Below are 23,054 nucleotides of genomic sequence, written 5' to 3'. Positions count from 1 at the left end.
TCAGAGAAGGGAGGGGGCAAGATAAAAAATTAAAAATAACTTTAGAGCTGCAGTCAAAGCCAAAAATTAGGCAAATTTTTCCATGACAGATTCCTTCCACTCCAACAGTTTCTTTCCTCCATGGTTTCTTAGTAGAATGCGTTCTGTACTACATTATTCTTCTCACTCAGTAAAATTTTAGTGAGCCCTTATCATGGTGTAGGTACATCGCTAGGTCTGGGAATACAGAGAAAAAAGTGGACCTGGTCCCTGCTCTGATGCATACATGTTAGATGACTGGCTTCTTAACTGGCCTTTTCACTGCTCTGTTCCTGGCCTTTACTGTGCTTGGTACACAGGAGGCAGTCAGCTTCTGTTCCAGGAATGGTGTCACTTTGAAATCTTATGCGCCATGTATTTCCTGCACATACATGAACATACACCTCTACTCAACACCATTATTATTGTGCCTAACATGTGACTCAGTAAACAGTGATTGAACAAAAATATTAATGAGGTGATTTTTATGAAAATAGGGAATTTCTGACTCATTTCCACAATTCTGCCCAGTATCAGTGGGTTTCTCAGGGTTCTAGTCCCAGCACTTGAGACATAGTAAGAGATCCCCAGTAGATCAATTCAGAGGTGAAAGGTAAAACGTTTTGTTTTTTCGATGTGACCCCCGTCCTGTACTTCTCTCAAAAAATATGAATCAACCAAAATGTACTGAATTTATTGAAATATATTGAAAGATTCTCTTATCCAAGGTGAATATCTAGAATAGCTATTCATTTGGCCATTTCCTTTGAGATTTAGAAAGCCAAGGAAGCTCAGGAACTTGTGCTATGCTCAGAGATGTGGGAATAGGAGGAAAATTATTGTCCTCTGACTGTCCTTGGGATATCTTTGAGAGGAACAAATAAGACAAAGTTTATAGGTCTCAACAAATCATAAGAGGTTGGGTAGAAATGACTTCAAGGCAGCAGATTATCAGTAGCAGTGGAGGGCCACAAATTCCAACGAGTTAAGAAAAGGAGGTGTTTGCTCTTTTCTGTTGGGAGAACTTTAGTTTGGACAGGAGTTATCTAGGCAGATTTGTTCCTGCTTCAACTGAATAAGGGGGAGAGTTAGATGTTTTGGTATTCTCATTCTTGTTTTAAAATAACTACTTGAAAATCAATATTCTGTGAGTTCTAAATTCCAGAGTAGACTATAAAGAAGGTTTGGAGCCAGTTAAAGAAATTCAAGTTTCTAGAAAACTATCATATTTTCCTAGAGGATGAAGAAGCACCAATAATTCATTGAATCTAAGCAAAACAACCACTTGAAAGGAAGAAAAGGCGACCATAGTATCCCTTCCCTTGCCTGCTCTGGGATGTGTGCATTTCTCAGTCTGTATCAAGATGCGTAGCCATCCATTTCCAATGGAAAGGTCAGCTATCTCTTAGCATCTGCTTTCCATTGATTTTTCCCTCTTCACAGAGAGTTAATTCTCCTCTGGTAACCCTCCCTTTCTAAAAGTTTAAAGCCTCCCTTGATTCCCATCATTACCCAAAGGCATTTCTCCTCCTCACAGTTCTTTTCTCCCTCAAAGCCCCCTTGGCTTGCGCCTTCTTCCACAGCCCCTCCAGCTTCAGTTTCCAGTTATCCCCTTCTTCCAGTCAGCTTCCAATGTCTTAGTTAAAACAAAGGAAATCTGCCAACTGCACTTGACGTCTTGCCTCCATGGTGAGGTTTCAGCTTTGCAGATGATGAGATTCCCAAATGTAAACCAGATAACCATAAACTTCTCTCTTTTAGCTTCTTACCTGGCCTGATACGAGCAGTGCAACTTGCTGCTTGGACTAATGGTCTGAGCTTTATTGACATGTAGTGGAAGAGAAAGCATCTTGCTGAGGGCAGCAATACATTTTTCCTCTAAATTTTAAAAGGATGGAGAGGAAGGTTTCCCACTGAGCTCCTCTGGCTGCCTCATTCTTTTCCTGTCTATCTTTGAACAAGAAATAAGACCCGTTTAGTTTTAATCTAGGAACTATTTCCTTTTACTCCTTCCTGTTAAGAGTTTGAGAGATGCAGGGGCAGCAGTACAAGAGATTGTCTTGGACCCCAGAAGTGGAAGGATCATTACCTTCTCCCACACCTTTAGAGCCATAAAGCTCTTGGTGACCTGACTCATTCTCTGTTGATGTGCTGATGGCACTGACTCTAAAAAGTTTCTTCCTTCTGGCATATTGATTCCAATTCCCTTCCTAGATGTTAGACAGAAACGAGAAGTCTGCTTGGGGAGGGGGGTTTCTGTCAGCATTCGTCATATACCAGGGAGCAGCTGCAGTTGAGTCAGGTGAAACCAGGACTCTGCAAACATGAGTCAGCAGCTGGGTTGTGTATCCAGCCCCACAAAAGGTCCCCAGGTCCTAATAAATCCTCCTCAATGTAATGGAATTTGATATTGTAGCGTGGGGTGTCACTTCTGTCAGAGGGAGAAAGGGATTTTGACAGGCCATCCAGCTTTGTCCTTAACATCCCATGGGGAACTCCAGGGCACCTGACTAGTGTTAAGGAAACCTTTACTTGATATATATTTAGGATGCCTTTAAGTTCAGGTGCCTTTAAAGCCATATCTGTCCTTTACACCAGGGGTCCCTAACCCCTGGGCCATGGACTGGTACTAGTCTGTGGCCTGTTAGGAACCAGGCCGTACAGCATGATGTGAGTGGCAGGTGAGCAGATGAAATTTCATCTGTATTTGCAGCCGCTCCCCAGCGCTAGCATCACCACCTCAGCTCCACCTCATCGTCAGGCATTAGATTCTCATAGGAGCACCGGTCCCTGGTGCCAAAAAGGTTGAGACCACTGCTTTATACTATCTCAGCTCTTATTTCTTGTCAGTGGGTTTACAGAGCCAGAGCCAGAGCCAGTTCCCATTGAAATCTGGAGGATCCTCACAGATCATACCGTCACTGAGTTGGAAAGACTAATGGCTGAAGCTTTAAATGGTTAGGAAGTAGCCAGTGCTACCTAATCATCTGTCAGCATTGGGGAACTTGTTGCCCAGATACTCTCTTGGGCTAATTGTGAGGAGTATTTCCCCCTCAGTGAGGTGCTTTGAGAGCTGTTAAACTCCAGCCAGAGAAAGGAGTGGGAACTGCATCGCAGTGGTTTTCAAATGGTCCAGATTCTCATTCCTCTGGAGTCCTTTAGATTCAGGCATGTGTGAAATGAGTATTGGACAAGATGACCTCCCAGGACCTATAAATCGGAGATCCCTACCCATCCTTCACCCTCCTCTCCACCCCCGGACTTTTTGCCCTCATTTCCCTCTTTCCCACCCCCACATTAGTGTGTGATAAACAAGCAAGTACTTATCAGGAATCCCGGAGGCTGCTGATCTTCACGTGGCTTTTTCTGGCTTCCTGCCACAAAGCAGGATTTAGCTTAATGCCCAAACATTGGAGGAGATGGGCACTTGGGAGTTGCTTTTTCAACACTGTTTAAGGACTTCGGAGGGGGAGTGCAGGGGGAGTCTGCCAGAGCCAGAGGACAGATCGATGCTCCATGACTCCTAGGGCCATAGAGGTTGTGAATATATCTGTGCAGTAAGGTCTGGGGTTCTCAACCTTTAATTATTTCTCTCCAATCCCTCTGACCTTGTCTCACCTAAGCTGAGTCATTTGTCACACTGGCCTCTTGAGGGTTTGTCCCCAAAGCAGGTTCCTGTACTTAGAAGCAAATTGATAGTATTTGCTTGTTAATCCCTCTGCAGCAACAGACTATAAAAAGTAAATTTGTGACATGTGAGAGATTTGTTTTCTTCTTTCCTGGTCTGGAACATTTTTAGAAAAGAGTTCTTTTATTCTTTTCTTTGAGACCCTCCCAGCCGCCCCCTGCCACACTCCCTCCCCCTCCCCCATCAAAAAATAGCACAACCGTAAGCATCCATTTCACTGACCGCGTGACCCCCTTCTTGCATCTCTGGCCCTTCTGCCCCATTCCCTGCAGTTATGAATCATTGTGATTTTAGGGGAGAGGCTGTTGTGAGGCCCACGCAGAGCTGCCACAGGCCAAAACCAAGGCTCTCCTCAGCCATCCCCACTGAAATTAACACACACCCCTTGTTAACTCTGGGTATACCCCATTCATACCATCTGACCTTTAGGAGAAGGAAAAAATCAACAGATTGATTCCATCCACAATTGTGTGATCACAACCACTTTGTCCTTGTCGTGTATATACCATATTGCCTATCAGTGGGACAGAAACGATTGTCTTCTGGAAATGTGAAAAACCTCTGTGAGAAAGGAAGAAGGCACCACACCCCATCCCGATTTGAAGGAAAAGGGTTGTCTAGGTACAAAGGGGAAAGACTGGGATTGCCGTCTCCAAGGATAGTCAGCAGTGAGGCTGGTGGAGAGTGGTGGCCATGAATTTGTTGAGGCCCCTGCCAGATATATATATACGCAAGGAAGAGATTATCCAGAGGTCAAGCATCCGTGTTCTAGATGGCTAGTTTAGAAATTCATATACTCCTGAGCTCTTTTTTTAGTAGTCTCCTTAGTTAGACCATAAATTTAAGGAGCCCTGGCTAATGCTTACGTTTGGAGTTGAGTCAGACAGGAAGGACACAGGAGGTTCACCAGGCAGCAGCTGTGGGGCCGTCTTATGCCTCAAACCAGAGCCAACCATATCTGTAAAAGACCTGTTCAACCTCAGGACCATAGCAGGGCCCATGCACATTTTTCAGTACCACAAAACCTGGAAAATTATTCATAGCAGGATTCTCTGTGTCAGTACATCGAGAACACATGCTATTCTAGAGCTTGTTCTGGTAAAGGCCATTCAGTTAAATACAGAAGGCACATGAACAAGCGTTCCCAAATCCAGGGCTGCTTATGACTTGATTTCTATAAACACAGTGGTCCTCTAGGTCAACTTTTACTTCTTTTCCCTTTTTTAAAATCTCTCATCAGGATAATCAGAAAAATAATTATTATCGTACCACCCTAAATTCACTTTTTAATATTAGTTTCTAAATTATACTCTTCATTTGGTCTCTTTTTTTTCCTCTGTCAATTCTTACAGACAGATGACCTTCGTCCCTGTTTTATAGAGTAAAACCTGAGGAGGCTTAAAAGGAGAAACATCGTTTTGACTAAAACTCCAGTTTATGGTAGCAGCTTCCTGTCCTCCTCATAGGCCCTAACAACCTTTTTTTTTAAAGCCCCAGATGCAGGTTCTTGGTAATAACAGGAGTTACCATTTATGAGTTTGCATCACACCAGGAATTTTTTATCCATCATTGATTCTTTTAATCTGGCCAGTTATTTGAATGTTGGTGCTGACTCTTTTTAAACTGAGATCCAGAGAAGTTGTTAGGCAGTGACATCAGGGCTTTGAGACTCTGGAGTCCACATCCTTCGTTCTTCCACTGCCATGCTGCTGCCCCTGCCTACAGTTGTTTCTGTAGCTCAGTGGCCAGACAGACTAGGAGGTTTTCCTCCACCTTCAGCCCAGACCCTAGACATAGCTAAGCTGCCCCCTGGGAAAATAGTAGCTTTGGAAGAATGTAGACTATTGAAAGGAGACTCTCGGTCTTTGAGAAATGGAACTGATCTAGCAAATGGTGGTTTGTATGAGGGTAGAAAGAAATCCGGTACCTGTGTGTTCAAGATTCCCCTCTGTCCTTCCTACACCTTATTGCACCTTTCAGGTTTCTTTAACAATAGCAGTTTTAACATTGCTTTTAATTAGACAAATTAAGAATGTTCTCCAATGTTATCACCCCCTCCAACCTCCCTATTACCTTCGATTCCCACTGCGGTGAGAGTGCTGTGAGTTCCATGGTAATGGACTGTGGGGTCAAGCTCGGCTCTCCCTGGTTTGTCTGGTGAGAGGACGTTTAGAGGCGGTCCTTCCTGGTGAGCTGGGCTCTCAGTAGGGCTTTCCAGGGGGTTCCTTAAAGCAGTAGTGTGAGAGGTGCTAAAAGGCTGTGAGGAAAGCACAACTAAGCTGCATGCAGAAAGGTCCGAGTATGCCCCTAGTATTTCTTGAAAGAATCATAGCTTTCACGTAAAGTAAGAGGGTCACACCCTCCCCCTGCTACCCTAAGTTCTCAGATATGTCATAGGGGTCATCCCATCCCAACCTAATCATCTCCTTTCCTCCCTGTCCTTAACTTGCTTCAGGCCATAGAAGGGACTTTGTTTCTCCCTGGATTTTGTTATTCTTGGTAACATTGTTTCTCCTCCCATTCTCTTTTGTTCTCTCTGTTCTCCTCCACCTAGAGAGTTTTCAACGTCCTTTACCCCATGCCTGCTGACCAGCGGAGACATGTCAGCATCAACTCTGCACGTTGGCTACCTGAGCCCGGGCTCGGCCTGGCCTATGGCACGAACAAAGGAGACCTGGTGATCTGCCGACCAGAGTGAGTGGCTCAGTGGGGCGGCAGGGGTGGTTGTAGGGGTGGGGGGTCATTTCCTCTGACCACAGTGTGGATCTGGCCAGTGAGGTGGAGTCTTTTAGATGGGAAATCTAAATCCTGCTAGAGCCTGCCTCATTCTCACTGTCACTCCTTAAAGGGTCCTTTTCACTTAGAGGATGATGGGGTTAGCACTTCATTCCAGAAATCTTCAAAAGACTGATTTAGTTATCATGTCTTCTTAAATCGAAGGCAGTATTGTTTGTTTGTTTTCTTTTGTTCTCTGGTTCCCTAGTGATTATAAAAGTTTCTCCACAGGCAAAACATGGATATCAAAGATTCTTTTTTAAATCCTTTTTGAAAAATTCAACAGGTAATCTTGGGTTTGTGTAAATTCCATAGACATTAACTTAAGAAATAAAATTAGAAATAGAGTATTGTTAAAGCCCTAATTTGTCAAGCCACTGATCTCTGATTACCCGGCTCTGTCTGTGTTCTGCCTGTTTTCCTTTCTGCTTGGGGCTCTGGCTCATAATAGTAAATGCAGATTTAAAAGCTCAATTTAAAATCTAAATGATTATTATCTGGTCTTGAAGTAGGGGGTAGTAGGGACTAGGGAACCAAAGCATTTCTGTCTTAAGTCCTGATGACACCCCTTCCCCTTCCTCTGGCTTTTTGGAGGATAGAGGTCTATTCAGGCATCCTTTCACTCAAGACCCGAGGAGTCAGCCAGGTCTGTCATCAATTTCCATACCCAGCCAGGTGTGGAGTGTGAAGCTCTGTGCTTCAGAACAGATCAAGCTGATTGCTGTGTGGGCCGCTACTGGGTTCCAGCTGACTAAATGCCACTTCTGCCTCCAGGCCGTCCTAATGTTTCCTTCACTTGGTGTAGAGTCTTCTCCAAGGGTGTTCTACAGCCACAGAGCATGGTGTGACTGCTGGTAGGGTCTCTGGCTATTGGGAGTGTCCACATTGCCTTTTGATAGAGCCCTTGGTGATTTTTCCTAGAGTATGTATTTGAGTCAGTTCTTGTGGCCTGGTAGATGACTGGTGATTGAGCCCTTAGTTAAGTTAGGTCACTGGCCCAGGAGAAAGAAAACCTGGTTCTAAGGACAGCTCTTTCATTCCATCTGGAATTTTCAGAGTCCCTCCCAAAGAGAGGCTGCTCTCTCAGCCTGACCTAGTCAGGCTGCTCTTGGAGCTGGGAGACTGCTTGGTTCTGCTGCTTGTGCTCTTCTCAGGCTCTGTCTCCAGAGAACCCCTTTCACTAGCTCCTTGTGCCTTTCCAGCATACAGCCTGCCTCTTTCACGACTATACCACTGTTAGCCCAGGCACTGGGTCTGTCCCTTCCTGCTCTTCCCCCTGGCCTGTCACAGTCCCAGGATCAGTCTGCCCTGAAATATTTTTTTCCCCAAAACACATGGGAAAGATTTTCTTATATCTTCCTCTTTTCTTAGGAATTTATAAGAAGAATCTAATAGGCATGTTTTTCCAAAACCGGCCCAGGATTCTGGACCATAATTTTACTCTTACCAATGTTATGGTTACAGGCCTTTCTTTCCCTATTTCTCCAAGACATTCTTCCTCATAATTGTTGTCTTGTCTATAGATCTAGCTGCTAACCTTTGTCCCTGCCAGACTCCCGGCCCGCTCCCTTGCAAAAGTGATCTGCTCTTATAGAGGCAGAATCTCTACCTCCAGTTTATCATGGCCCCACAAAGGCTTTGATGTCTGAAACCCCAGCCTACATACTTAGTGTGAGTCACAGACACCTCAGCTAAACATGAAGCTGGCTTTGGCCTCTCTTTTCTCCCCATATGTCATCTTCATTGTCCAGAGTCTCAGCAGGCTGAAGCCATCTTGGACTGCCTGGGGAATTTCCTTTCCCACCAGGAACTCAAGCCTTTTTCATAAGCAAGGTGGCACCAGCATTTGACACAGCAGACGGCATCCCCATCACATACCAAGTTGTGTTGGATTAGAGAGAACTACTTTAGCCTGCCTGTTTTGGTGTTGCCATTTCTCCTGATTTCTTGGAGAATCTTTGGGGTGTTGGCAAATACCCCAAATCTTAGGGCCAGATATTTAAGGGTACCATATAAATTAAAATGTGGACAGACTTTGTCCTAAGTTGTTCAAAGCTTCTCCAGTCACCTTCATATCTGTATGGTTGTTTTTCAGAGGAGACTGAACAATATTCATGTAAGGAAGATAAGACTCACCCAAGGTCTCCCAGCAGATCAGTGAGAGAATTTCAATCCAGAGCTCTGTCCTGTAGCTGGTTCTTAATCTTTTCTCAATAAAAAACCCCTTTAAAATTCTGATGAAAGCAATGTTTACTCACCCACAGAAAAACATACCACAAGAACACACATATAACTTTATGACTCTCCTAAGACCTCAGATAAAGAGTGCAGCTCTAGATGGCGTGAGACACTTAGGCAGGTCAAGTGATTGCTGCATAGAGGTTGGTCTCTTTGTGTTGTCTGTATGGCTGGTCTCTGGCCTAGAATGGGAACAAAATAGGCAAGTAGGAGCTCAGGGTTGTTGTCTCTTTAGTAGACAGCTGCCTAAGGCTTGCTTCCTATCCCTGTGTAACGCAGCGCCGTGGCACACCCATTCCCAAGGGCGCAGGATCCAGCCAGTCAGCTGGGCCAAGATTAAAACCTTCCCTCCAAAACAGGTGGTTGTCTGCCCTTGTCCCAGGCACAAGCAGCTGCACCTCATTTTGTGCTATTTATTTCTCCTCCATTGTCTTAGCATCAGTACCCTTTTCATGCACCAAGACAGAGGTAACAAGCTCCCTGGGCATCTCTTGGTGCTACTAAAACCCCACGGACAGTAGAAAAAGGCCTAAGGAAATGCTCTTTCTCTCCAGGGAAGGAAATTCTTAGCACAGGTGAGGAGATGAACAACTGGCCCTTCAACCCCTATACAAGTGGCTGATAGCCCAGTCACCCACCCTTCTTAGCAGTGAGGTGCTCCTTCCTCCTTTGCTTTGCTTCCCCACCCGCCACGCCTCCCAAGCTGCCGCTGTGCCTCTGGCTGACCGCCAGCCGAGCCAACACCCCCACCAGTAACCACAGTGGGTGTGAAGTAGCAGATTGATGTGAGGGGGTGCTTGCTCACTTCCGGCTTCATAGATCAGCCCTACAAATGGGAAGGAGGTGTTGCTGGGAAGACCACTTCTCACAGTCAACTCAGAAGATGGAATTCAGGGACTCCTGTCAGAAAAAAGTAGGCTGGAACTGTGGGGCATTTGGCCTCTTGACTGTGTGTGGGACCCTTGACAAGGTATCAGCTCTGTCCCTCAAGAGGGAGCTACCATTGTAAACAGTGATTACAGTCAAGCGTCACTGACCGAGGAGGGGAAAGGTGCCCCTCTGAATCAAAGCGGGGAGCCAAAGAGACTACTTTTAGGCTGCTCCACAAGAAGCAGGTGCCAACTCTTTCTCACATTATAGAGCTAGCAGGGATAAACACTGGTCTTCTTAGAAACAGTCCTTTTTCCCAAAGAGACAACCATGTGGTCCCAGCCTCTGTAGCCAAGAATATTCTCAAAGGGAATATTCCATAGAACTTGGGAAGTTCAGAGCTAGAGTTCCTTGTGACACATTGTCACTACTGAGGAGGCCAGGCTGGCTCTTAGCCGGGTTCAGGGAATCTGGAAGGTCCCAGCTGTGAGGGAGTTATTGAGCCAAGCCCAGAAGCACAGCTTACCGATGCTGCTGAAAGAAGCCAGGTGTCAGGTGCAAGTCCATTTGACAAGGCTGACCCTGATTGGCCTTCTTGTTCTTCTTTGTCCCTTTGTGTTTGCCTAGCTTCCAGGAAGAACCTAGAGCAAATAGTGACTCATTTATCCTCATTAAGACTCAAGGAGGAAGGAGATGGTTGGGACCATTCTTTAGCTCATAGATGGAAATCTGTGATATTGGCTAAGAGTTGCCATAGACAGAGAGGGTGTCTTCAATGCTGTTCCTTGAAACCTAGAATTTCAACCAAATTTTCAAATCCATGAGCTTGTCAGAGTTGAGCTACTCTGACCACAGAAAGCAGAACAAATCGGGGCTAGAATTAGACCTGTTGGTGGGGACCAGAAAGGATCGGGGTGGTGGGGAGATTGGAGCCGTGTATCTGATACAGTCTCCATCGCCCCCATTCTGGTTAAACGGCAGTTGACCTTGTTAGTCAATGGCCAGAGTCCACAGCTCTGAGTTGATGACATAAGCTGCCAGATGGAAAGTGTCTGGGGATACCCTTTGACCATTAGTATCAGACTGACAGTCCCAGATTAGAGAGTGGGCTTTCAGTGGCCTCTTTCCTGAGATAGGAAGGAAGATTCCTGGTCATGCAGTACTTAGTTTGGTGTAGGTTTGGTGTGACGGTTTGTTGTCACTAACCAGTCCTGGCTAGCAGGAATTAAAGAGGAAGGATTTGGCAGGGACCCATGTGGTATTGCCACCTGTCAATAAATCTTGACAAGTTTGTAAATCAGAGGCTCCCTGGCAGCTGGCAGTGTTGGCTTTGTTTTTGGAGGCCTCTGTTGTTGACTTTTGGCCATTTGCCTCTTCCCTAACATCAAATCCATTCCTCACCCCTTCACTCTCCAGTGCCCCTGTCATTCTCAGACAATCACCACAAAAACAGCTGAGTGTTTGGAGGAGGGAGGAGATGCCTCTCTTTAAAGGGGTGGTCTGTAGAAGATCACATCAAATCCACAGTGCTGCGGGCCCTCGGGAGTTGCCGAGAGGCTTAGTACTGAGCAGGGAAAGGGAGAGCACTTTGGCTTTGGCTGTGGCTCTTTCCCTCCAAAGACAGGCTTGGGGGCTCAGTGCCTAGGCCTGTGGTAGCACAGCCCCTGACATATAGCCCCTCATCATCCAAGCTCTGTCAGGTCCCTGTCCTGTCTAGTCCTCCTATTTAGGAAGGAAGCACCTCACATCACTGCCCCGCCCTGCCCCCCCCCACACACATATACACATGCACACGCACACGCACAACTCATTTCTTCCTGGCTAACTCCTTCAGAACCCACAGATTTTGACTGCTCTCTTCTTCATTGAAGAAGTTCTGTCATAAAAAGGAAGGTAACCCAGGCCTATAGATTTAAAAACTGGCTTTTGTTGGACATTGTTTAGCTTGCTGAGGCTGCCATAATATAATGCCATAGACTGGGTGGCTTAATTAACAGAAGTTTATTTTCTCCTAATCCTGGAGGCCAGAAGTCTGAGATGAGGTGCCAGCATGGTTGGGTTCTGGCTTACAGATGACCGCCTTCTCACCACGTCTTCATGTGGTGATAAGGCCATGGATGTCATTGCATTAAGGTCCCACTCTCATAACCTCATTTAACCTTAATTACCTCCTAAGGACCCTGTCTCTAGATAGTCACATTGGAGGAGAGGACTTCCACATGCATTTGGGGGACACACTTCAGTCCATAGCAGAGCCCTTCAAGCACATGTGCATGTCCTGTCCCATTTGGAAGCAGAGCTGGCTGTTTTGGGTATCTTTTAGGATCTTTACATGGATGCTGAGTTCCAATAAAAGGGCTCAAAGTCACCCCTTTCCCCTGCTCTCACCAATAACGGTACCCCACCCTCAACCACGGTGACTGGTCTAGGGAGGAATCTCTAAAAAGCAAAGGAGTCTTGTGTTTGAGACCCACCCCCGGCAGCCAGAATTGCTGCCTCAGGTGGTAAATCAGTATAGAAGATGGGAGGCCACTGCTTCCCTCCTGGCAGCTGTGCCCTTGTGAGATTGGAAGAAACTGACAGTCCATTGCAGGGGAAAGGAACCAGGGAAGTGGCGGCCTGGAGAACTCGACAGATAGAGACTCTCCTCTGTTTTCAGCAGTCCAGCCCATCACCACTCGAGGTTCTCTCCTTGTTGTAAGAAGTTTGAACACTGCTAGGGTCTTCTTCAGCTCTAGGATCACCTTCCCCAATTGTTTGTCCAGCCTACCCTGGCAAAAGAGGCTCCAGGACTAGAATAGAAAGAGATGGGGGCCTTTCCAGCTCAGCAGGAACTCCAGGGAAAGGAAGAATGCGAAGGCACTCTTATTTTCCTTTCTCCCTGCCCCGTGGCAGTAGAGACTCTGAGGCTTTTCTGTTTCCGGAGCCTCTGTTTCTGAGCACTAAGCATGCCCTGTAGGCAGGACTGTCTGTGGCACCCTGTCTCTCCAGGGCCTCTCTGGCCTCTCTGGCCTCTCATTTGCCTTCTTAGCTTCTTTCTCTATGCCTGAAGAACACTCAGCCCACTGCCTATGTCTGGCGTGGCTATTTTTTTAGCTATCTCTTAGCCTCAAGGAGGAACCGCTTAGACTTTGAGGGAAGGAAGAGGCTAAAACCACCTCTGAGCATTTGTCCGAGCATCCCGATGGAGCGTCTCTGGTTCCGGTCTCAGTACAGCCCCAGGAGAGAGAAAGGAGGGCTGCCAGGCCACGGTCCACAAAGCCTTGGAATTGTAAAGAGTTCTGGCTTTTCCGTCTCTTTAACACCTTGCATCTTTTCCATCCTTCCCAACTGATTTTCAGGGCCTCAAACTCTGGTATTGAGTACTACTGGGACCAGCTGAACGAGACTGTCTTCACTGTCCACTCCAACAGCCGGAGCAGTGAAAGGCCTGGGTGAGTTTGTGGAGGAGGAGCAGTGCAGCTGGCTGGGGGCCTGTCCCTCCTGTGTCTGACGGGCTCTCGGGTAGTGCCCTCAGACTCTGTCCAGGGCTCTCTGGGTGTATCTCCTCATCCAAAGTGACTCCTCTTTGATCTCCTTCATGCATTGAGCTTTTGCACATGATTTCATTCGAGTGAAGTGTTCCACAGCTAAGAAAGAATGAAACCTCTGCTCTCAAGAGTCTTGATTTAGAACACGCTAGGACACCCTCTGGTCCTCTCCCTTCCTGGCCATGGTGTCTGGGCACACTGGTGTGAAGGGAGAAGACAGGGCACTGGAGGGGGATCCTTTCCCTAGGAAATGTGTATGTGGCCCAAGGAGAATCTGGATGATCTCCCAGGTGACCAGGGCCTCAGGGACCCTGCTGCCCAGACCTGTAGCCTGGGGACCAGTTAGAGAGTAGGAACCTGGGACTGATTCTCTTATCAGTTAATTCATTAATGAAAACCAGAACATTTTGAAAAAACAAAGGCAGTTACTGCTTCCTAGAGGCATTGCAGGGCACAGCTAGAGGAATAGTCCTCAGCTAGAAGTATGAATGGCTGCTGACCCTCTCCAAAGTCCTGGGCTTCCTCTGCTGCCAGCTCTAGCTCTCCCAGTGGTCAGGGTCTGGGAAATGCCGAAGCAAATTGGGGTGCCGGCCTTGGGCCTGGGCCTTACTTGTGGAGCAGCTTGTGCTGCCTCCCTGCAAGGGTTTGTTTTCAGAAGGTCCCGAAGGAGGATCCCAGAACAGCCTCATAAGAGTCCTGGTGCCTTTTCTCCAAAGGGGAGATCGGGTGGAAATTCCAGGAATTTACACTGGAGTCCTGTCAGCATATAGTTAGAAGGAAGGAAAAGGAAAAACTAGAGAGAAAGGTCCTTCTGTTGCTCACTCTGCCCCATGGATTTCAGTTAGTGGCTTCCTGAATCTTCTAAAACCAACCACCTCTGTCTTCCCTAGAAAGGCCCTCTTTGTTTAAGGGAGTAATGGACCAGCTAAGTTTGCCTTGTCCCCCGGCATGGGCTAATCTGGAGGAGAATGGACACCGACGAGTTAACCGCCATCAGGAGGGAGTCATGGGAGTGTAGGGCTTCTCTTCTTGGCCTGGCCAAGGCTGTGCCATGAGGAGTGGCATGGAGCCCACAGAGACCTGTGAGGGGTGCTGTCCCAAGCCCTGCCTGACTCATGTCTGCCTTACTCTCCCTAGAACCAGCAGAGCCACATGGAGGACAGACAGAGACATGGGTCTGATGAATGCAATTGGTCTACAGCCCCGGAACCCCACCACCTCAGTAACGTCTCAGGGCACCCAAACTCTGGCCCTCCAGCTGCAGAATGCCGAAACACAGACGGAGAGGGAGATACAGGAGCCAGGGACAGCAGCTGCAGGTCCTGGGGAAGGTAAGAGCCACGTCATGCCAGAGGAGAACTGTGTCTAGAGGTGGGTAATTGGGACCATCATCACCCCCTTGAAGGCTCCCAGCCCCTCCACATAGACAGGTGGTGCTAAGAGAATGCCACTCCCCGGTCAGAATGAGGAGCTCTCATCTGTTTGGCTAATGCCCTCCTGGTGGCATTAAGAGTCTGCTCAGGCAGGAACATCATTTCCCTGATCTGGGTCACTGATTCCAGCAAGCTGAGCTGCTCTTCCCGTTTTTCCACCAAGTACCCTGAACTCCCTCTCCTCTGAAACTTGGAGGACAGAAGCCGTTCTTTCAGAGAGGGAGATCAAAGAAAGTAGCCTAGATGGAAAGGCTACAAGAGAGACTCACTCCTACAAATTCTCATTCCGGTGACATGCATCCCAGGCCTCCCACAGAGTAGCTTGTCTTCTCCCTGCAGGTCTGGCAGATTTGAGACTGCCACAGGTGAGGCCCTCTTGTGCTTCTGAAGCATCATCCGCCCCTTCCTCTCACCTATTCAGGTGTGGCTCAGCAGCCTCCGCCCTGGCTCTCTGTGCTGGCCTCACACCTCTAAGAACCAATTCTAAGAACCAATTAGCACTTCCCAGTGATAGAGCTCAAGCCACTTTGGAGTCTGTTAGCAGCTGTGTTAAACAGGCTGTTCTCACTCCGTCACTCTCCTTACCCCCTACCCCAGCCCCCTGGCTGGTCTGAGCTCCAAACAAGCCAGCCTCAAAACAGACGTGCATTTTCGCTGCCGTGAACTGAAATTTTTAAAAATTAAGTCGCATTTTGGTCTGTGGCCCAGGCCACCTCCTACACCTGAGGCCCATGACTCTTTGTTGGGTAGAAACCCCCTTGGTGTGGACATAAGCCGCCGGCTGGAGTAGCCAGTTGCAGCTTCAGGCCTCTGAGGAAGAAAGAGTTGAAGCTTCCTCCAGCCATCCCTAGGCTAAAGACTTAGCCTTAGTCAGTCTCTCACATTTAATCTCATGGCTGTTTACTGATTGTCTACCATGTATCAGCCGCTTAAGCTGCAAAGACAGGTAGGCCTTGATTCTTCCCCAAAGAACTCAGTCTAGAGAAGGAGGAAGATATTTGTTGTGATAAGGACCTCAGGAGCTCAAAAGAGGGGCCATGTCCAGCCTGTGGGGCTCAAAGACTTCTGGAAGAGGTAACCCTGAGCTGAGCCCTCAGAGATGAGTAGGAGTTAGTTAAGCAAAGTGGGGTCGGGGAAGGGGTGAGAGAGGCATTCCTGGCAGAGGGGACAGCACCTGTAAGGGCATCAACTTCTAAAACATCACACTGTACACAGCGGACTACTAGCAGGTTCATGTTCGTGGCCTGTCAGCTCATGGTGAGAACTGAGGCTGAATGAGTCAGGAGAGCAGATTACAGGGACTTGGGTTGGGGCGAGGCTTTCCTCCTGGAGGTAAAGTACAGCAGGGGCTCTAGGGGCCGGAGCTGCTGGCTGGTGAGGGGCCTCCTCTAGTTTTCACCTCCCAGAGAATCTGCTCTTTTTTTTCTTTAATTTTTTAGTTACAGTTGACATTCAATATTATATTAGTTTCATATGTACAGTATAGTGGTTAGACATTTATGTAATTTACCAAGTGATTGCTCTACTTTTTTTTTGATTAACATCAGCCCATTGCTGACCTCTAGTCAGTAATAAGTTTCTTCCTGTTTGGGGCTAGGCCGGCAGACGAAGGAGCCTCCCTTTCCCAGTTTCAGAAGGCCGGAACCTCATTCTTTCCCTGTCTTGTCCCCATAAAGGAGAGCCGGTAGTAGAGAGTGAGTCCTTCAGAGGCTCTCTTCAGTAGGAATGGCAGTTGGGAGCTGGCGCCTTAACAGAGTAGGCCCTCAACTTGCTGCGGGGCTGCCTTTGGCCCTGTGAACTTGGCCTGTGGCTTTGGACCTCTAGCTCTTCTCAGCATCACAGTCCCTTTTGGAAAACCCCACACCTAGAAATAAGTAGGGGGAGGAGAAGGAGGTAGAAGAATGGGTTGGGAGGCGGGGGGGAGTAGGGTGTAGATTGACGAATGGTGTCATTGGCCATCCTCATCTCTCTTGGGGCCAGGACCCTTATTCTGAGGTGCTGACCCCATTGACCACTAACCACTGTTGCTGCTCTGATAGTGAGACTTAGAATGACCAGGAATCAAGAGTCTTCTTAGGCTCAGACTCTCTGGCCCACCTTCCCCATCCAGTAGGCAGGCACAGTGGCTTCACAAACCACTACCACCCCAACCTCTGCCCCCTCTCTCCATGGTGGCAAGCTGGTGGCCACATCTGCAGGGACGTGTAGAGGAAACCCTGGTAACCCTTCTTCTGGGCTTAGCTAGATGGTGGGGCCAGGGTAAGGGGATTACCACCTGCACAACCCCCTCCCACACACACACATACCAGGCGCCTGCATTATTAGTGTGGGAAACAAGCTCGCCTTGTAGTAATTACTATTCTGTGGCCTGCCCCTCCCTCAGCCCGTTCCCATCAGCTAGCACTGGAGGGCCCCCAGGCTACTCCTCATTTTCTTGTTCTATAAAAATTTGATTAAAATCCTTTCAGCCCTCTCTAGGACTTCTAGGAAGAGCCCTCCACAGAGGGAATTTGCAGGTGTCGGCTCTTTTGCTTGTCTAGTTTTAAAACTTTCCTATCCTGTCACTGAGAAAGGAAGACATTCCCTGGGCTCACTGTTTGCTCCCAGCTCTGATCCAGTGCCTGCTGGCATACAGTAGGCACTCGGGAAGTACGTAGAAGGAAGGAATTGAGCAGAGGCAAGGCCCTGACCCTGAACTTGGCTGTGCTGCACTACTGGGGAGCCTGTGGCTATGGCTTTGCCTCTGACCACTGGGAAAAGGTTGCCTGGGCCTCTTTCTTGTCTGGTGAAGACAGCAGACCAGCTGCTGTAGCCTGGGCCCTGGACCAGGGAAAAACAAATGTGAAAAGGGCAGGGTAGAAGACCAGTGTGGCCCCTGAGGGCAGCAAGGGGCAGCTCCTCCATTGACTCAGCCTTTCTTCCCTCTTCTTTACATTGAAACTCCCAGAATTAAGTGAGGTTACCGGGCATTATGGGAAGCTGCTGGTCCCACCCTGGCCTCTGCATCCAAAATGTATCTTAGAACTTGCCAAGGAAAGATCTCATGTCAACACTAAATCAATTTCCCATTTTTTCAAAGACATAAAGAAATGCTTTTGCTACAGGGAAGGAGACAGCAGAATTGACCCCTGGCCATCACTGCTTCTGGAGCTAATAAACGTGGATCCCAGGCCATGGCTTCCATTTTCCTCAGGCCCCAGTGTGTTTTCCTCTTGAAGAATGTGCTGGCTGCCTTCAGTGGCCCTTAGCCTTGGCTTAGAATTCCTGAGAGAAGCACAGCTCACAGCTTCCTAGGCTGAAGCTGTCTGCACCCAGCCCTGAGGAAGCTGTTGGTGTACATCTTTTGTTCTTCCATCAGTCTTTTTTGAGCACTTACTTTTCGTCTGGTCTTATGCTAAGGACTCTGCATCCAAAAGTATTGCAGAGGGAATCAGATTCAGAGAGGAAGCCCTATTTCTTCCCTCAAAAAGTGAGTCCAGAAAGGAAACAGACACACGTGCTTCTCCCACAGCAGAGAGGAGCATGTGATCAGTTTTAAGAAGCCTCTTTAAGTCAGGAGCACCTATAAGCATCTTGGGGACCCTTTTATTCACTCACATTCATCTGACAAATAGACACCAAGTGCAAGACCACACGTTAGACACTGGACCCAAAGATGAATAAAACTTAGTCTTAGGCCTTCAAGAATGTACAGCCCATAAAGTTGATGCCACTGCCACAGATAACTGTTACACAGAGTTATGAGGCACTGGGGGAGGGCTCAGAGAAGGAGCAGCCATTTCCAGCTAGGGGACCACAGAAGTCCGAGTGAGACAGTTGGTATTCGCGTTGGCCCTTGAAATAAGTGGGTCTTAGGCATGAGGCAGTGGACAAGTGCAGAGCAGATGGAGCGTCCACAGTGTGTCCCTGTGTGCGTGTGAGCAGGGCGGGCAGGCAGATAGCAGTGCTGAGTCGGCTCTAGTAAGGTCATTGGGTGCAGGAAGGAGGGGCAGTCAGGAAAGTGGCTCTGACCTGACCAGAGGATCTTTAAATATCAAGCTAAGGAGTTTTAACTACTTGGAGACTCTTGGAGCTGCTCAGTTTTGAAGAGTATGGATTTAACCAGAACTCAGTGAATCAGAGCTTAATTGGAATGGTAATAGAAGCAGCATGGAGGCTGGGTAAAAAGAGAATATAAAAAGCAAGAAGATGAGGCAGGAAATATGGCCATAGTCATGCTGAGAGGTAGCCAGGACTGGAGCCACAGGCGCAGTACGAGGGTACCAGGGCCCAGATATGAGTGCCAGCTCTTGAGGGCCTGACTGCAGCAGCTCCCTTAGGGCCCCGGTGCAGCCCTGTCCTACCCCTAAAAGTGAGCTGCATGAAAAGAGCTGATAGTTCACCCGGCACAGAGCCCAGCACAGTGAGCTCCAGTGCCAGCAGGCCCCGGGCCAGCCCGCTGCACATCCCAGACCAGGCTGAGGAGGCCTTCAGGGCAGAGTTCTTAGAAAGCAGCAAGGGTGGCAGTGAGCGCAGGGAGGGCCTTGTGGGCCTCCCCAGTCAGCCCTTTTGGCTCACAGAGTAGAAGCTGTGCTGGCGCCGGGGCCCTAAGTTGACCTTTCCTCTGCCCCTCTGCCTCACTGTTGGATGGTTTGTCCCCTGAGAGAAAACGACCCCTACAAATTCTTGTTCCTTCTGTCCTGGAAGTTGGCACTGAGCCGTCTGAGGGGAAAGCATGGAAGGGCAGCTGCCTTGAGGGACAGAAGGTGGATGGGCTGAGTTTACCAGGAGATCTGGAGAAAAGCAAGCTGGACGTAAGCAAAAGCCCAAGCGGAGTCCCCACTGCTTGGGGCCGAGGAGAACTTCCTCAGTAAGACCTGAGGAAGAGCAACCCCATGAGGCTGCCGAGCACTAGCAAGGAGGGAGAGGTCGAGCACTAGCAAGGAGGGAGAGGTTGGAGGGGGCCTGAGACGCCGCCACGCTGTGACGCTGGCTGCCTGGAAATCTAGCTGTAACAACAAACAGAAGGCACTAGGCAGGGAGGAAGCAAAGAAAGTCTTGCAAAAATAACTGTTGACAACAGGTACCCCCCAAAAGAAAAAATTCCCTGTCAAAGCCCCAAATCTGCAAAATCCCAAACCGCCAGCAAGTAGCCAGAGGAAACAGTCACTAGTTCAGGCTTGGGCTGCGCACAGGCGAGAGGGGAGGTTCCTCAGGACAGAGCTCCCCTGCAGACCCCAGGCTCGTCACCACCACCAGCTGAGTGTCCGCCCTGCGTGTGACAGCATTCTCTCGTTTCCTCAGCGCCGTACAGGAGTGGAAATGCTTTCATCCCATTTTTACAAAGAAACTGAAGGATGTGGATGTTAAGGGATTGTCCAGAATCACACAGCTAGTGAGTGGCAGAACTGAGATTTGAGCCAAAGCCTTGTCTGCTACCACACAAAGGAATGCCTAGGCCTTAGGGGAGAAGGAGTAGAACCTTCTCTTCTTCCCTGGAGATGCAGGCTCAGGCTTGGGCAGTTGCCTGTCTCCAGGAAAAGGTGAGGGTATCAGGTGTCCAGCCCCAGGAGCACAGTATGTGGGAAATAACTTAGGAAAGCTGCTGGGTTTGCGGGGAGAGAAGGCAATGGAATGCCTTCTATGGGGCACTTAGAATCCAGTCTTCCTCCTGCACTTTTAGGAAGTACCAAAACAGCACTGAGGAGAGAGCCCAGCTTTGAAATGAAGCAGAGCGGACTGTTCGCCCAGATCTCCTTGGGCCACACCCTGTGAGGTGCCCGCTCTTTCCAAAGACCAGGCATCATACCCTATCCCAGGGCTACTAGGTCACCCTGGCAGGGGGCAGGCAGGCAGAGCAAGCGGGCTGGGCCCTGCTCAGCCTTCAGTTAATGACGAGCCTGCCTTCTGGTCCAGCTCTGTCTAACTGGCTGAGTAGCTTTGGCCGCCTCATGCCATCCTAGGCCTCAGATTCCCCACCACTAGAATGGAAGTGGATTAAGATCATTCCAGGAGTCAGCGCTCTCATCTGATTGATTCCCAGACTGCGGGAGTGGGCTTCTTGTTTCTGCTTTCAGCCTAGACTTCCCCAGCTCCTGCTGGCAGTTGCCTGCCTGGCTCAGAGGATCAGGCCAACAACTAATTCCCTCTCTCTCCTGTTTTGTGCCTTCCAGGTGAGGGCTCAGAGTACGGTGCAAGTGGGGAAGACGCCCTCAGCAGGATCCAGCGGCTGATGGCAGAAGGGGGCATGACAGCTGTGGTGCAGCGGGAGCAGAGCACCACCATGGCCTCCATGGGTGGCTTCGGCAACAACATCATCGTCAGCCACCGCATTCACCGCAGCTCCCAGACAGGCACTGAGCCCAGTGCCGCCCGTACCTCCTCGCCCCAGCCTTCCACCTCTCGGGGACTGCTCCCGGAACCTGGACAACTGGCAGAGCGAGGCCTAAGCCCTCGGACAGCCTCCTGGGACCAGCCTGGTACCCCTGGGCGGGAGCCACCCCAGCCACCCCTGCCCTCTTCCTCCCCTGCCCCTACTCCTGTTCCCCTTCCCAGCACTGAGGGACCAACCCTGCACTGCAACCTGACCAATAATAACCCTCTTCCTGGCGGTGGTGGCAGCAGCAGGGGGGAAGCTGCTGGCCCCAGTGGGGAGCCACGGAACAGGTAGAGACAAACGTGTGCACTGGTGCTTCCCCTCGGACCGCTGAGCAGAAACCGGACCTCACAGCTGACTGGGAGCTGTACACGCGGAGGAGCTTCGGGCTGCAGCAGGGAACAGGAGTGAGAGGGTGGGGGGTCACGAGGAAGTCAGAGTCAGCAGGCGCAAAGCAGTCGGATGGGCAAGGCTTGCCTCAGGGGACTAGAACCTTCCAGGAGCTGGAGCCAAGGGGAGTCACACTGCTGTGCTGAGTGTGAATGGAGGAAGAAGTGGTTATCCCTGCCATGAACCCCCCTTTCTCCTAGAAACAGGGCTCAAGGGGCTTAGCCCTCGGCAGAGAGCCCCAGAAGGGTAAATTGTCTTCCAGATGTGGGCCACACCACCCCAGACAGTGGCCAATGGGCAGCTTTGTCCTGTCCACCTATTGTGTGGGCAGAGCCACTAGGAGCCCAAGAGCAGGAGGAATGGCCTGGCCCCCAGAAACCATCTCCATCCCTGAGCCTTCCAAAGCTCCAGCCTCTCTCTCACCTTACCCCACAGAGACCACTGTCAGGGGCCAGGCCAGGCTCCCGGACTCCTGAGGACAGGGACTTCTGCACTTGCTAATGGGGGACAACCATGGCGTGAAGGGGCGGCCTGCTTGCCTGTTATAGGGTGGAGTCCAGGGATGGTGGGTAGGTCTTCACACAGGAGTGGGGGATGTGGGCTGGCCAGCCCCAGGGCTTGTCCACCAAGCTCCTCCCACCCCATCCCCCAAGGCCCTCAGAGCAGCACCTGTGGGTGTCAGTATTACCTGAGCCTAGGCCAAAGCCAGCCCAAGGCTGGGAGAGGGGATGAGACTCCAGGTCAGAATGTGAGGTCTTGGTCTGTGATTTAAGGTGTTGCATGTGGAATCTTGAACTGTACGTGTAGTTTCTAGTGGAGAAAATCAAGGCTCTGATTATTTTGTTTTTAGTATGAAAATGTGATTTCTGTTTGTAACTCATAGAAACATTGTGGTGGGAGGAGAGGGGATAGTCTGACTGCTAATGAGGGAAACACCAAAGATCTACATCATTAAATGATGACATGCCCCTCACCAAGCTCCTCTTGTTTGTTTTTATGGAGGATGGAGGAGGGGGTGGTGATTGGGAGGCAAAGTGGGCAAACAGGCCTAGGATGAACTGAATTGGGCCCAGGTCTCCCAGGCATTGTTTCTAGTGCCATTGTCCTAAGTGGGAAGCCCTGTCCGATGCTTCAGCAGAAGCCACTCAGGTAAGGGCTGCAACCTCTGTATCATACTACGTCTCTGTACCACCTCCTCCCGCTTCCAGGGTGCCTGCTAAGGATTGGGACAGCCTAAAAAGTGACTGGTGGGTAGGTAGGAATGACAGAATGTCTCTCATCTTGAGTGCTTCCTACCCAGGACTGTGGGCCTGGAGTGAAAGTGTTAACTGGCAAAAAGTTTGACCCCTCCAGTCCTGGGAAATCACCCATTACGGGTAGCTGGGCAGTCCAAGCAGGGAGCTTGGTCTTGTCTACAGGCATCTCCCAAAGATGCCCTTTGCTGGCTGTGCAGGTCTCCCTTTGTGTCCTCTTTACGGTGACTGAAAGGCCTGCCCTATTCATGGGCCTTGGCCACGTCAAGTTTCTAGCCAGTTAGAAAGTGTGAAAGGATGTTTGCCCCAAATCTTACAGAGGTATGTAGGAAAATCAGAGCCACCCCATGGCTCTTGCTCACGAGTACTTCTTGAGTATCTTGTGTGTGCCCAACTCTGTCCCAGACACTATGGGGCATGCAGAATTATAGATTCTGCCCCAACAGAGACAAAACCAAAAGATTAAATGAGCAATTAAGTAATGCAAAGCAACGTGAAGAGTTA

The 23,054-nt window shown here is 49.3% G+C and overlaps 1 protein-coding gene across 9 annotated transcripts in view; it reads left to right on the top strand.

Moving 5' to 3' along the window:
- Positions 1-22,274, top strand: part of AMBRA1 (autophagy and beclin 1 regulator 1) — a 147,658-nt gene extending 125,384 nt beyond the window's left edge. For 6 of the 9 annotated variants that reach the window (XM_011356918.2, XM_011356915.2, XM_011356916.2 and 3 more), the window contains 4 exons: positions 6,261-6,400; positions 12,931-13,023; positions 14,257-14,450; positions 20,705-22,265. In XM_011356918.2, coding sequence (XP_011355220.1) covers positions 6,261-6,400; positions 12,931-13,023; positions 14,257-14,450; positions 20,705-21,201 — 924 coding nt within the window. In that variant the 3' untranslated portion in view covers positions 21,202-22,265. Of the gene's footprint in view, positions 1-6,260; positions 6,401-12,930; positions 13,024-14,256; positions 14,451-20,704 lie in introns of all 9 variants that reach the window. The other 3 variants (XM_023528727.1, XM_023528723.1, XM_023528725.1) reach the window with 2 other exon arrangements.
- The last annotated feature ends 780 nt before the right edge of the window (positions 22,275-23,054 follow it).

Source organism: Pteropus vampyrus, unplaced genomic scaffold (genome assembly GCF_000151845.1).
Source record: "Pteropus vampyrus isolate Shadow unplaced genomic scaffold, Pvam_2.0 Scaffold31, whole genome shotgun sequence".
NCBI classification, from domain to species: Eukaryota; Metazoa; Chordata; class Mammalia; order Chiroptera; family Pteropodidae; genus Pteropus; species Pteropus vampyrus.
This window is presented reverse-complemented; position numbering and strand designations above follow the sequence as displayed.